This window comes from Dermacentor andersoni, chromosome 9 (genome assembly GCF_023375885.2).
Source record: "Dermacentor andersoni chromosome 9, qqDerAnde1_hic_scaffold, whole genome shotgun sequence".
In the NCBI taxonomy this organism is placed as follows: Eukaryota; Metazoa; Arthropoda; class Arachnida; order Ixodida; family Ixodidae; genus Dermacentor; species Dermacentor andersoni.
Genome location: NC_092822.1, coordinates 68,828,763 through 68,843,360, shown reverse-complemented (window position 1 = coordinate 68,843,360; position 14,598 = coordinate 68,828,763). Strand labels below are relative to the sequence as shown.

The 14,598-nt window shown below is 44.9% G+C and overlaps 1 protein-coding gene across 1 annotated transcript in view; it reads left to right on the top strand.

Annotated features, from left to right (window-relative positions):
• Positions 1 to 2,115: 2,115 nt before the first annotated feature.
• Positions 2,116 to 14,598, top strand: part of LOC129384184 (uncharacterized) — a 30,996-nt gene continuing 18,513 nt past the window's right edge. The window contains exons 1-3 of the mRNA XM_072284548.1: positions 2,116 to 2,371; positions 2,729 to 2,922; positions 4,086 to 4,492. Coding sequence (XP_072140649.1) covers positions 2,116 to 2,371; positions 2,729 to 2,922; positions 4,086 to 4,492 — 857 coding nt within the window. The remainder of the gene's footprint in view (positions 2,372 to 2,728; positions 2,923 to 4,085; positions 4,493 to 14,598) is intronic.

Below are 14,598 nucleotides of genomic sequence, written 5' to 3'. Positions count from 1 at the left end.
GTTGGGTATGCATGGTACGAAATTATTTTTGCTGAAGTGATGTCCTACGCTGGAGGCAGGACACCGGAAGCTGACGTTGGATTTTCTGCGACACGGGGCCCTGAACAATCTCGCGTTTAAACTCCGCAGCACCGGAAGGATTGACCATAAAAAGTTCTGCATACCCTTTTGACATACTGATGGATAAAAAGAAGCCTATCGGGGTGAAAGTAAAGGTGCACTTAATATTAATTGAACTCCATCATCAAAACAGCACACACTTCTGAGCATGTAACAATGTTTCAGACATCATTAAAACAGAGATGTCGGATCGGAAAATTGTGCAATCTGACAGAAGCTTGTGTATTGTCACTGCTGCTGTAATTTCAAAGTTATGTTGTTAAGTCAACCAAAGTACAAATTTTGCGTTGTTATATTGGGGAAGTATTAGTAGCCCTGGAGGCTGGTTTCACTAATACCTTCTGTTTAAGTTTCATTTTTCCAGATTCCACGATGTGTTGAAAATTGTCAAAGACGAACAATTGTTAATGTACAATCATTATTTTATGCGATTCAGTGGTCTTACTCATGGGAAAAATTGAATGACAATGTCTTAGAAGGGGTCCAAAAACTGTTGGTCAAATTTATCAGTTTCTTTGAACTCGGTAAGGTAAAAGTTAAGAAGTGGTACACGAAAATATAGATGTCATGTTCAGTGACTGTGCCTTCACAAGTACTCACCAATTGAACTTTTGACCTGCTATGTAAGCATTGGCAGGAGCATCTGTACACTTATTGTTTGAAGAAGGAGCCTTTGTGATCAAGGCTGGGCAGGTAGAAATTTGTGTTCGATGCAGCACTGCTCTTGCATTAAAAAAAATATTAATCTTAGGAAGTAGACTTTGCTTGAGTCTAAATAATTGTTAGTGATAGATAAATGAGATCATAATAAATTGTGAAGCATAGTACCACAGCTCAAGCTAAATATTTTTGTTTATGCAAAGTAAACAAATGTGTGAGGATGTTTTAGTGTTCGCATATGCCTTAACAGTGATTTCGATGCTGTTACAGATGTGTCCATTCCACCCGCAAAACTACCAAGAAGTTGTGTGGATCAGGCTTTGCCAGAAAACCGGCTCACTTGATACTTCGCAGAAAGGATCCACTTGCTTTCTCTGTCACATGACAGAGCAGTTGTATATATGATTGATTCGCCATTGTGATAGTTATATAACTGTTTATCAATTGTTACCTATGCAATTGTCATCTATGTACTACGTGTACGGCAAAGTACTAGCGATGCAGTACTGCAACACTGGAATGTACTAGCAGACAGTGTATTTCAGCCAGGGCAATTTATAGTGTGGAACTGTGCCTGTCTTCAAAGAGATTTTGCTTAGTTTGTGATTGTTTGCAGTAGTGTCAGTGGCAGAAATACAATCGTCACAGCAGAAATACAGATTGGTAGATACGTTACCTTCAGTGCCTTGTAGTTTCATTTTGCTTTTGCTGAAACAATCAAAACTTAATGATCAAGAATGTTTGTAATGCGCTAATATAGAGAAATGCCCCTTTGTTTAATACACAGTAACATGGCAGTATGCTCCTCTACTAACACATGTGATGCCATTCTAATGTTTATAAATGGTGTCTTTGTTCTTTTCTTGTGTTTCTTACATTTTCCGTTTTCTTTCATATTAACTTCTTTCATTTTGCCCTGTCCATTCATATTATCATGAACTGATATCAGTTGATGGATTTGTTGTGCTTCATTGCAGGAATTTAATTTAAAAGAAAAAACGAAATACTTCCTTGAATAGGTGATTGCATGATACAGTCAAATTTCGATATAACGAATCACGCGGGACCGCCAAAAATCGTTGGTTGTTTTGAAATATTGTTGTAATGAAAAACGTGCGGTTATAAGCCAGTGGACAAACCTAGGAAGGAAAATGACGTACCTTGGCAGTAGACGTGTGTGCAGACAAGCGTACTCTCAAGTAAAAATGTTTCACTCAATTAAAAGCTGCTTTAATTGAAGAAATCAGTCATTTGCTTCAGGCACGTGCAGCACGCACGACCGATTAGGAATGCATCCACATCTTCCACTTTGCGCAATACCTTATCGGGTGGATCATGGCACTGTGTTCGGTGACCCACATTCCTCTTCCTTCCGGTCTGTCATCACTGGAGATGTTAGTGCTGTGCCGTCGCTCTCCACGTGGTCGTCCAAGAGACGATGGGCAGCAGTTCCGCAACCTCAGTCCACAGGTCTCCTGGGTTGTTGTTGGTCACCTCCAGGTCATCTTCAAGCTGCACGGGCGCTTTGACAAGCCCTGCTTTTTGCCAGCAGTTGCTAATGGTGGACACCTGCAAGTTCCACCAAGCTCCTGTGAGCATTGCCGCTGCCTGACGAATATGATTGCAGTCGGCTGCTTTAGGCTGATGTTCATAATCAACAGCTGCACAAGGCACTTACAAAATTCTGCTTTCACACTCTTTATAATGCCCTGGTCTAGGGGTTGCAGCAAGGGCGTTTTGTTTGGCGGTAGAAACTCCAAGCGAACATGCATCAAGCAGACATTCACAATGTGAGCAGAGCAGTTATTGACAACCAGTAGAATTCTTGGGTCGTCCCTTCTCATTTGGACGTCAAGTTTGATGAGCCGCTCAGAAAAGAGTTCTGGTCATACAGGCTCGTTTGTTGGCACGGTAGTTGTACGGTAACGACATGACGTTTTTCATGCAGCGAGGCTTTGCATACTTGCTGATGACGATCGGTTCAATTTTCTTCGTGCCTGTCACATTGCAGCAGAGCAGGACTGTCACACGAAGATGCGACTTCTTCCCTCCTTTGCACTGCTGCCCTTTGAAGTGGATTGTCCGGTCTGGCAGGAGCTGCTAAGAACATGTGGTCTGATCCTCGTTGAAAATGTCTTCAGAGTACGATTCAGCCACCTCTAGAAAACGATCATTGCGCCAGGAATCCGCGCCTTCTCTGTCAGCAGCCTTTTCCTCGCCCAAGACTACCTGCCAAGTTATTCCGTTCCTTTGGCAGCAACGAAAAACCCAGCCCGCACTCGCGTTGAACCCAGTTATTGCTTCGGCAAATTTGCGGGCTTTTTCTTGGAGCATTGGGCCAGACACGGGAACATTTTCAGTCTGGCATCTTTGAACCACGTGAGAACAACTCGATCCACATTTTGAAAGTTTCCCAGTCGCAGCCGTTTCCTTGTAGGGGCGAGCTGCGATTCTAGGTGAAGCTTGACAATCTTGTCTCTGTCTTTCAAAATGGTCGCGACTGTCGATGGGGCAATGCCACGCTGTCTGCACACGTCGATTTGCTTTTTCCCTGCATCAATTTCCTGCAATATGCCCAATTTGTCCTGCGGCGAAAACTGCTTTCACTTCTTGCTGCCTTTGCTAGCTGCATTCATTGTTGGATCTCGCGCAAATATAGCCAAACCTTTGTCGTGAAGTTCTTGGTGAAGTTTGTGGTGAAGCAGTTGGCACTCGACATAGTGATGATGATAGCTACTGCACTCGCGGTTTCTGTTTCGTGCTAGAGTTGCGGCGCTGTTACTTCTAGCCGAATTCATAATTCCGATGTTCCTCGGTTATAAAGGCGAAAACAAACTATGTGCGTTATTCTGAAATATGCGCTGTATTGAAATTCGTAGTTCGGAAATATTTTTACATTGAAAATATGAGCAATCTGGCCGGGATTCTTAAAATATATGTAAATTTGAGAAGTTCGTTAATGTAGAGTTTGTAGTAACGATTTGACGTAGAGTCCTACATATATACTACGTAATTTAACTATTTTGGCATAGTATCCACATTGCTTGCCAAATCCAACCTCTCTTCATTGCAAGGGGGAGCGGAGCTTTTATTCTGAATAGTGATTTACGTATAGAGATATAAGTACCTCACTAAGACATATACTGCATCAGTACACTCTTGCTGCAAGATTAATATGGAGGTTGTGTAGGCCCTGGTTATCACTTTTTTTTTACGTACAAGTGTGGCAAATCTTTTTGATTTCCAGGTTGAGTGCTGTAGTTCCACGAAATGTGTGACACATTGCATCACATTCCGATGCTTTTTGTGACTTTGCAGGTTTCCTACCGTCGGAGTCCAGGGACGAATACCACTCGCTCGTGTATGTGCGGGGCCAACAGCACTACTGCCGGCAGTGCACTTATGTGACCAAGTACAAGAGCAGCATGAATGCACACCTGCGCACACACACAGGCGAGCGCCCCTTCAAGTGCCCCATGTGCACAAACAGATTCACTCAGAATGCCAACTTGAAAAAGCATCTGCGCAGCCACACGGGCGAGCGCCCCTTCAAGTGCCACCTGTGCCCTAACAAATTTACTCAGAAGTGCCACCTCAAGCAGCATCTGCTCAGCCACACAGGAGAGCGTCCCTTTTCCTGCGTGCACTGCAATGCATCCTTTTCGCGGAAGGAAATCCTCGACAAACACATGTCCTCTCACACTGGAAAGAAGTCCTAAAGATTAGGGGCAGTCTAAATGACTGCCTTCATCATCATCATCATCAGCCTATTTTATGTCCACTGCAGGATGAAGGCCTCTTCCTGCGGTTGGCAATTACCCCTGTTCTGCGCCAACCGATTCCAATTAGCACCCATGAATTTCCTAATTTCATTGCACCACCTAGTCTTTTGCCTTCCTCTACTGTGCTTCCCTTCTCTTGGTACCCATTCTGTAGCCCTAATGGTCCAACAATTATCTAACCTGCACATTACATGACCTGGGGCCCAGCGCCATTTTTTTCTCTTAATGTCCATTAGAATATCGGCTACACCTGTTTGCTCTCTGATCCAAACCACTCTCTCTCTGTCTCTCAAAGTTATGCCTAGCATTCTTTGTTCCATTGCTCTTTATGCAGCCCCTAACTTGTTCTCAAGCTTCTTTGTCAGTCTCCAAGTCTCTGCCCCGCATGTCAGCACCGGTAAAATGCAGTGATTATGCATCTTCCTTTTCAATGAAAATGGTAAGCTTCCAGTCAGGAGCTGACAATGTCTGCAGTATGCGATCCAACCAATTTTTATTCTTCTCTAAATTTCCTTCTCATGGTCAGGGTTTCCTGTGATTAATTGACCTAGGTAAACATACTCCTTCACCGACTCTAGAGGCTGACTGGCGATCCTGAATTCTTGTTCCTTTGCCCGGTTATTGATCATTATCTTTGTCTTCCGCATAGTAATCTTCAACCCCACTCTTACACTCTCTCTGTTAAGGTCCTCATCATTTGTTGTAACTCGTCTGCACTGTTGCTGAATAGAACAATGTCATCGGCAAACCAAAGACTGCTGAGGTAATCGCCGTCGATCTTTACTCGTAAAGCTTCCTAGTTTAATAGCTTGAAGATTTCTTCCAGGCGCACAGAGAATAGCATTGAAGAGATTCTGTCTCCTTGTCTGATCCCTTTCTTTATAGGTACCTTTCTACTTTTCTTGTGGAGAATTAAGCTAGCTGTGGAATCTCTGTAGATATTGTTACGGAAGGATGAAAGAAGAGAGAGGAAGAATACGGATCGTGAGATGCCAGCTGCTGCATGTTTTTGGTGGTGAGCCATCTTAACTACTCTGACTCATCTTGTATATAAATTGTAAATACAGTCTTTCTATACTCCCAACATCCCCGTAACATATTGGTGTGAGGTGCGGGGTGCTACGGCTGGAAATGGAGCTCCTCAGTGGACGTCGCATCACCGTCCGCACCATAAATGATGGCAACGCAGGATCAACATCGTTGCTGCCTCCAACGTCACCGTCGCCAGCTGCGTCGCTGTCACCTTCAGTTATGGTTCTGCAACCCAAGGATCTTGGAACTTTCTGTGAGACTGATGGCACCGACGTGGAAGAATAGATGGCTATGTACGAACGTGTGAGTGGAATCAACAGATGGGACCCTACGCTTATGCTAGCTAACCTGTTGTTCTACCTAAGAGGCACGGTAAAGGTGTGGTATGAAAACCACGAAGAGAAGCTAACCAGCTGGGACCAAAAGCTGACAAAGTTGTTTGGCAAACCAGTTGGCTGTAAAATTTCTGCAAAGCAGGAACTAGCCTCCCGTGCCCAGTCCCCCACAGAGTCCTATGTCTCGTACATCCGGGATGTGGTGGCACTTTGTCGTAAAGATGATCACGACATGGCAGAAGCTGAGAAGGTTGGGCACGTGCTTAAGGGCATTGCTGACGACACCTTTAATCTGCTCATGTGCAAAAGCTGCTCTACAGTTGATGCTGTCATTAAAGAGTGCCAACAATTCGAGCAGGTCAAAAGCCGGCGTGTCTTGTAACCATTTGCCAGATTTCCCAATACTGCCGCAACGTCGACATGTGAAGATCAAACGGCACAGCAGCATGCGTTGCCATCAGAGGACGTGGTGCGAATCCTTAGATGTGAATTGGATGCGATGGCACCCGCAGCTTTGTGTTCGCCTAGCCCTGATACTACCACATTTTCAGTTCCCCTCGTACAAGCCAGAGTTCAACAGGAACTTGAAAACAGGTTTACAGTCTGTGTGTGCTGTCGCTGATCCCAGAGCTAACGAACGCCCTTCTACTATTTTCACTCCACCCCCACACTTCTCTCCGCGTTATCACAACCCAACTGAGTGGAGAACTGTGGACGACCAGCCATTATGTTTCACCTGTCGCCGCATTGATCACATCGCCCGATACTGTCATTGGTCACGTCGTTCGAACTCGTGGCCCTCAACACCTTGCATGCTGACCAACCTGAGCCGTTTTAATGGAAATGCCCACAATGTTTCACTCACTGCCGAGTCTAACAGCGCTGACAACTTTGCTCGGAACACGTGGTACAGTTGCTCACCATCGGCGCACCGACACCAGTCTCGTTCACCACAAAGGTGTCGCCCATCTTCTCGTTTGCCGCAGCCACGTCGCCTTTCGTATCCTGTGGCTTTCGGCCACACCCTTCGGGAAACTAAGGAATGCGACCCTTGCAGGTGATGCTGCATTGCCTACTACTGCAGCAAATCCTCTGGCTGCGTTCACAAGTAGAAGTGTAATTGACGTTAAAATAGACGGCGTACCTGTCCAAGCACTCGTCGACAATGGAGCCCACATGTCGGTGATAAGTGCTAGCCTACGTAGACGTTTAAAGTTAGGGGCTTTAGTTTAAAAATGGTCCTCACTCCAGCAGTTGCACAAGTGCTTCGTGTGGCCGACGGCGGCATGCTGGTTGTTCTTGGAACGTGTACTGCGTGTTTAAGTATAGCCGGCCACTCTACTTCTGTTCTCTTTGCTGTGATCCGCAACTTCACTCACGACGTTATCCTTGGATTGGACTTTTATCAAATCATTCTGCTCTCATCGACTGCGCAACCAGCGTTCTTCAGTTGGAACTGCCTCAACTCGCCGATGCTCCAATCACTGCCTCACCGCATCTGTGCTCACTTCAGGATGTGCGTCTGTCAACCGAGGCAGTCACTTACGTCGCTTTGACCGCACAGCCACAGGTTCCTGATGGTGAATATGTTCTTCGCCCCATCGTTGACGTGCTTTTGAACTGGAAGGTTGCTCTTCCGCATACGCTGGTCACAGTTACTAATAACGGCATTGTTCTACCGCTTCTGAATTTCGGCCTGTGCCCTCAAGTGCTTCTGGCCAGCATGTTCTTGGCCAGCGTTTCTAGTACAGTACTTCCAAATTTCACATTGAGAGTCTGGATGCCGAAAGTCGTTTCTTAGCGTCAATTACTGCACATAGCTCTGGTTCCTTAACGGATGACTTCGTGAAGATGATTGCATCTCACCTCACCTCGGCACAGGCCACGGACATACGTCTTTTCCTCTGATCGTACCGTGACATCTGATTTTGGCGACAAGCCCTTAGGCCAAACATCTGCTGTTCACCACCATATCAACACTGGAGACACGAATCCTATTCGTCGGCGTCCCTATCGTGTATCGCATGCTGAACATAGAGTCATCCAATCAGAAGTGGACAAAATGCTTCGCAAAGGGGTCATCAAACCATCAGCCAGCCCTTGGGTTTCGCCTGTCGTCCTTGTGAAAAAAGAAGACGGTACCTGGCGTTATTGTGTCGATTATTGCCATTTAAACAAGATCACCCAAAAAGAGGTCTACCCACTACTACGGATCGATGACGCCTTGCACTGCTTGCACGGAGCTAAATACTTCTCATCCATCGATCTTTGATCTGGCTACTGGCAGATTTCAGTTGATGAAATGATCCCCGAGAAGACGGCCTTCATCACGCCAGATGGCTTATATCAATTCAAAGTCATGCCCTTTGGCCTATGCAATGCTCCTGCGACATTTGAACATATGATGGACTCTCTTCTGCGAGGCTACAAATGAACCACCTGTTTTTGTTGCCTTGATGGAAATATTGTTTTTTCTCCCACTTTCGGCAGCCATGTTACCCAACTCGCTGCCATTCTCACGGTCTTCTGAAAAGCCAGCCTTCAACTGCGCCGTATGCAGTTTCCCGGTGCCATGTTCTGCTCCTGACGTGCACTGCTTCGTCCGCCTGTGTTCTTACTTTCACCGTTTCGTCGAAAACTTCGCCGATGTTGCTCGGCCTTTGACAGATCTTTTAAAGATGAAAATGCCCTTCTCATGGGGCCCAGAGCAGGCTCACGCGTTCGCCGCTGTCATCAAGTTTCTGACCACCCCTCTTTTACTTGCCCACTTTGATCCATCTGCACCGACCGAAGTCGACACTGACGCAAGCGACCATGGCATCTGCGCTGTTCTCGCCCAACAACAGAATGGTACCAAGTGCGTGATAGCTTACGCTAGTCGCCTGCTGTCACCTTCTGAGAGAAATCACTCCATCACCAAGCGTTAGTGCTTGGCTTTAGTTTGGGCTGTCGCCAAGTTCCGGCCATATTTGTACGGCCGCACGTTTTTGGTCGTTACAGACCACCACGAACTCTGCTGGCTGTCTTCCCTGCAGGACCCGACAGGACGGCTTGGTTGCTGGGCTTTGCGGCTCCAGGAATTTTCATTTATTGTCAACTATAAGTCTGGATGTCTGCACAAGGACGCTGACTGCCTCTCTCATCACCCTGTAGATCCTCTTGATCCTGTTGCACATGATCCGTTGGCCTGCATGATGGCTCTGACTGACATGACCGACATGTGCGCTGAACAACAACGCGACGCATCCTTACAGTTCATCATTGCCGGAGTGCAATCTCATAGCACCGACGGCACATGCCGCATGTTCGTGCTGCATGACGGCATCCTCTAATGCCACAATATCAACCCTGACAGCCCTGAGTTGCTCCTTGTTCCTACTCGTCATTTGCAATCCATCGTTCTCGAACAACTTCACGATGCACTGATGGCAGGACACCTTGGAGTTCTGTGTACATACGGCCGCGTACCACTCCGGTTCTTCTGGTCGGGTCACTACCGCTCTGTGCATCATTATGTCGCAACTTGTGAATTGTGTCAGCGCTGGAAGAAACCTCCCCTGCCACCTGTCGGACGACTCCATCCAATTGAAGTTCCCTATGAACCATTCTTTCACGTAGGCATCGATCTGCTTGGCCCTTTTCCGACGACGACTAGAGGGAATAAGTGGATCGCCGTCGCTAATGATTACGCGACATTCTACGCGATAACAAAGGCGTTGCCGACTAGTTGTGCAACAGACTTTGCCGATTTTCTCCTCCATGACGTCATTCTCAACCACGGTGCACCTCGACAGTTACTTACAGACCGTGGCTGCTCATTCTTGTTTCAGGTTATCGACGACTTCCTGCGCTCTAATTCACTGAGCACAAGCGGTCCACCGCCTACCACCCACAAAGGAACGGTCTTACGGAAGATCTCAACTGAACAATCACAGAGATGCTGTCGATGTATGTCTCCAATGATCACCACGACTGGGACGGCACGCTGGCCTATGCGACATTCGCATATAACTCGCCCTGACATGACACCACAGGATATTCACCCTTTTATCTTTAGTATGGTCGTGACCCCACATTGCCGTTTGACACCACCCTCCCTTCTGTGCCACATGCTACAACTGAGTACGCTCGTGAAGTCATTGATCGCGCTCTAATGGCACGTCAAGTCGCCCGATCTTATTTATTAGCCTCGCAGCATATACAAAAAGCATTATGACTGGTGCCATCGCAATGTTAAGTTCACGCCAGGTGCTTGGGTGCTCCTTTGGTCACCATGTCATTGAGTTGGCCTCTCCCAGAAGCTTCTCTCTCACTACACAGGGCCTTATGAAGTCCTACGTCAAGTAACGACGTAAATTGAGAGATTTCGCCGCTACAGTTTGATGCATCCTCAATTCCAATGCTTGTTGACGTCATGCACATTTCCCTGCTGAAGCCATACTTCGCTCGCAGATCTTCACCTACCATGCGCCAAGACGGTGCTTCACCACCCTGGGTTCCTATTGCAGAAGGATGAAAGAAGAGAGTAAGAAGGGATCACGAGACGCTCGCTGCTGTTTGTTGGTGGTCAGCCACCTTAGCTATTCTGACTCATCTTGTATATATAATGTAAATACAGTCTTTCTATACTCCCAACATCCCCGTGACAATATTTTCCAGGATATTTAAGTAAGCGGTCTGTACTCCTTGATTATATAATGCCTCTATGACTGCTGGTATCTCTACTGAATCAAATGCCTTTTTGTAATCTATGAAAGCCGTATATAGAGGCTGATTGGACTCTGCGGATTTCTCAATTACCTGATTGATGACATGGATGTGATTCATTGTAGAGCATCCCTTCCTGAAACCTGCCTGTTTCCTTGGTTGACTAAAGTCCAGTGTTGCCATTACTCTATTGGAGATTATCTTGGTGAATATTTTATATAATACTGGGAGTAAGCTAATCAGCCTATAATCTTTCAATTCTTTAATGTCTCCCTTTTTGTGGATTAGTATAATGTTTGCATTTTTCGAGTGTTTTGGGACCCTTGCAGTTGATGGACACTTCGTATAGAGAGTCGCCAGTTTTCTAAGCATCATGTCTCCTCCATTTTTCATTAAATCGACTGTTGTTTCATCTTTTCCTGCCACTCTTCTCTGTCTCATGTCTTCCAAGGCCCTTCTGACCTCATGGCTAGTTATAGGAGGAGTTTCTGTATCCTGTTCATTACTGTTTCGAATGGAGTTATCCTGAGCCCTCTGGGTACTGTACAGGTCAGTATAGAATTATTGCGCTGCTTTTACTATACCTTCAAGATTGCTTATCTTTCAGTGCATAGATCTTGGTTTCTCCTATGCCAAGTTTCCTCTCACTGATTTCAGGCTGCATCCATTTGTTATGGCTTCTTCAGTTGTTCTCATGTTATAATTTCGAATATCACTTATCTTCGCCTTATTGATCAGTTTTGACAGCTCCACGAATTCTATCATCTCTTTAGTTGGGCACTTTCATTCTTTGTCATTTCTTTATTAGGTCCTTTGTTTCTTGGAAGAGCTTGCCTACTGGTTGCCTTGGTGCCTTGCCTCCCACTTCAGTTGCTGCCTCTGAAGCCAGCCTAGTTACGGTTTCATTCATTACCTCTATGTCATCTTCATCTCTCTGTTCTAAGGCTGCATATTTATTGGCAAGCACCAGCTTGAATTTGTCTGCTTTTACCCTTACTGCCTCTAGGTTGACCTGTTTTTTCTTGACCAATTTTACTATTTCTCTCTTCAAATTGAGATGAATCCTAGCTCTCACTTACCTATGATCACGGCACTTTGCCTTACCTATCACTTCTACATCCTGCACTATGCTGGGATCAGCAGAAAGTATGAAGTCAATTTCATTTCTTGTTTCACCATTAGGGCTTTTCCAGGTCCACTTTTTGTTGCTACGCTTCTTGAAAAAGATGTTCATTATTCTTAGCTTAGTCCTTTCTGCAAATTCTACGAGCATCTCACCTCTAGCATTCCTAGAATTGACGCCGTGGTTGCCAATTGCTTGTTCACCAGCCTACTTTTTCCCCACTTTTGCATTGAAGTCACCCATTACTACAGTATACTGAGTTTCCACTTTTGTCATCGCTAATTCAACATCTTCATAAAATTGATCTACTTCCTCATCATCGTGACTGGATGTAGGAGCGTAGCTTGTACTACCTTTAATCTATACCTCTTATTAAGCTTGATTACGACTGCTGCTAGCCTCTTATTAATGCTGTAGAATCAGTCAATATTGCCCACTATGTCCTTATGGATTAGGAATCCAACCCCATATTGCTTCTTAACTGGGAGACCTCTATAGCAGAGGACATGGCCATTATTCAGCCTCGCCAGTTCTTTTAATCTCACTAAGGCCGATGATATCTCAAACAATGTCTGATAGTTCCTGCTAAGCTAGCCTCACTCGACAGAGTTTGGCTGTTAAAGGTTGGCAGGGTCAGTTTCCATTGGCGGCCTGTCTGGACCCATAGATTCTTAGCACCCTCTGCTGCATTACAGGTCTGACCACCGCCTTGGTCAGGTGCTCCGCAGCTGCTTCATTGCCTTTATTGTGACATCACTGCTATGCCAGCACATCGAACGTTTGGCTTACGTTAAGTGCGGATTGGCCTCAGATATGTTCACGGCTCTGTAAATAAGTTTCTGGAAGTTACACATAATATAAGAAGTTAGCAAAGAAAACAGAAACTTACAATTAAGACCAAGACACAGCAGTATGTGCCAGATTTCTTGTTTGTCTTGGAAATTTAAGAACACATCGGTGATAGGGTTTACATTTGATATATTTGTGCTTCCAAGTTCAAGTGCTTATGTTCCAAGAACAAGCTCTTTTGTCTGTCATTTATGTCCTGCTCTAGCACAGACTAAACCATTATGGCAGTTTTATTGTTCTCAAGTTCTTCACAATGTGAAATGCATAGCTTAAGCACAGTTTGTTCTCGAGCTTAAAATGTCCAGTATCAGAGTTGTGGTTGAGCATTAGCGAAGCCCATTAGAATTTGCACATCATGGCAATGACATGAGTAAGTGGGCGTCGTAAGGCTAGAGAAGTCACCGGTGATGTTTAGTGACATCCTCTGTAAATAACACATGAATATGGTATGCAGTAGTGAAATGTTGTAGCAGATGTTGCTTCTAGCCTGAATCAGCTGCCTAGACATCCCAAGCTATTGACTGGGGACCAAGGTTGCATGCAAGGTTAAGGGCATCTTATGACTTGCGTGAACTGATGACAGTGGGATGTTTCTCGGAGGTTTACTGCAAAATACACCAACATTATGGCAAGGTAACCTACCACTGCTATCGGGGTTGCTATGGGGATTATGCAGCACTGTGAGATTCACACAGTGCCTAACAACCTTTATCATGAATCTAATTTTCATCTTTGTTTTCTTTTTTTTTTTGCATCAGTTACAACATGATCATAATTATGAAAGAAACAAATCTAGGAATAGCATGTCAAATTTTTTGTGCACATTCTGTAGAATTTTGCTGGAATTAAATGGTGGCTATCATCTGGCACGACAACACTCTCACATGTCTATGGCTCTGACCTGTCATTCATAATTTAACGATAAGCTGTAATATGGAAAACGAAAGACTCATCAGTCCTGTGTAAACTACAAAGCCCTGACCAATTTTCAGCATTGCTGGTGAACAATTATTTTTTCATGGCTGGTGTTCACAGGTTGTTGTCTATGGGCTGCATAGTTTGTGCAATGTTATTTCCATCACTTTGACATAATTGCATTTACTTGCTTTCTGTGTGGAGAACTTGCTGTGTCAGAAAAATCACATGGTTTGTCCAGGCAAGCAAATTTTGCTGGCAACATTTGTTTTGTTCTTGTTCACTTTACATTTTGCATGCAGTACCACAATTCTTCTGTTGCTGTCAACTAACCTGCCATCTTGTGGGTACAGCAGAAGGCTCTGGAATGCAATCTTGCGGTGCAGTTTTATGCGTTGCACTTGATGCAACCGACATATCTCTGTGGTAGGTCACTTGGCTCTAGTGCTTGCATTTCCTGTGCTTGCTTTTGCTTCTCAAAAATGGTAGTAATGTAATATTTAATGACATTTGATTACGTTAGCGTGCCTCTTGTTCGCCCAGAGTTCCCACGTTGCACATATCTCTGTGGTAGGTCACTTGGCTCTAGTGCTTGCATTTCCTGTGCTTGCTTTTGCTTCTCAAAAATGGTAGTAATGTAATATTTAATGACATTTGATTACGTTAGCGTGGCTCTTGTTCGCCCAGAGTTCCCACGTTGCACATTACAGGCACTCACTCGTTGTCATTAGCATTATATTGCAATAATGATAATTATAGTCATTAATGTGAAGGCTACATATCATTTGACTTCAAATATAGTTGTCCTTTCAACCGCATATTGACACATCTACTTGTTTATCTTTCTCCGGTGACCGCTTTTCACCAGTTAACAAATGTTAAACGTTATTGCTCAGCGCAAGATGTGTCTTCATGTATCGGAAGTTTCTCGAATGCTATCGATGGTTCTATCAATTGCCTGAACCTTGTGTATTCTGATTGTATGCATGATGCGAATTGTGAAGTACTTTCTGGAAGGCACACGGGCACCAGCAATTATGCTGAAACGCTTGAAGAGTCGTGTATAAAAGCCGAA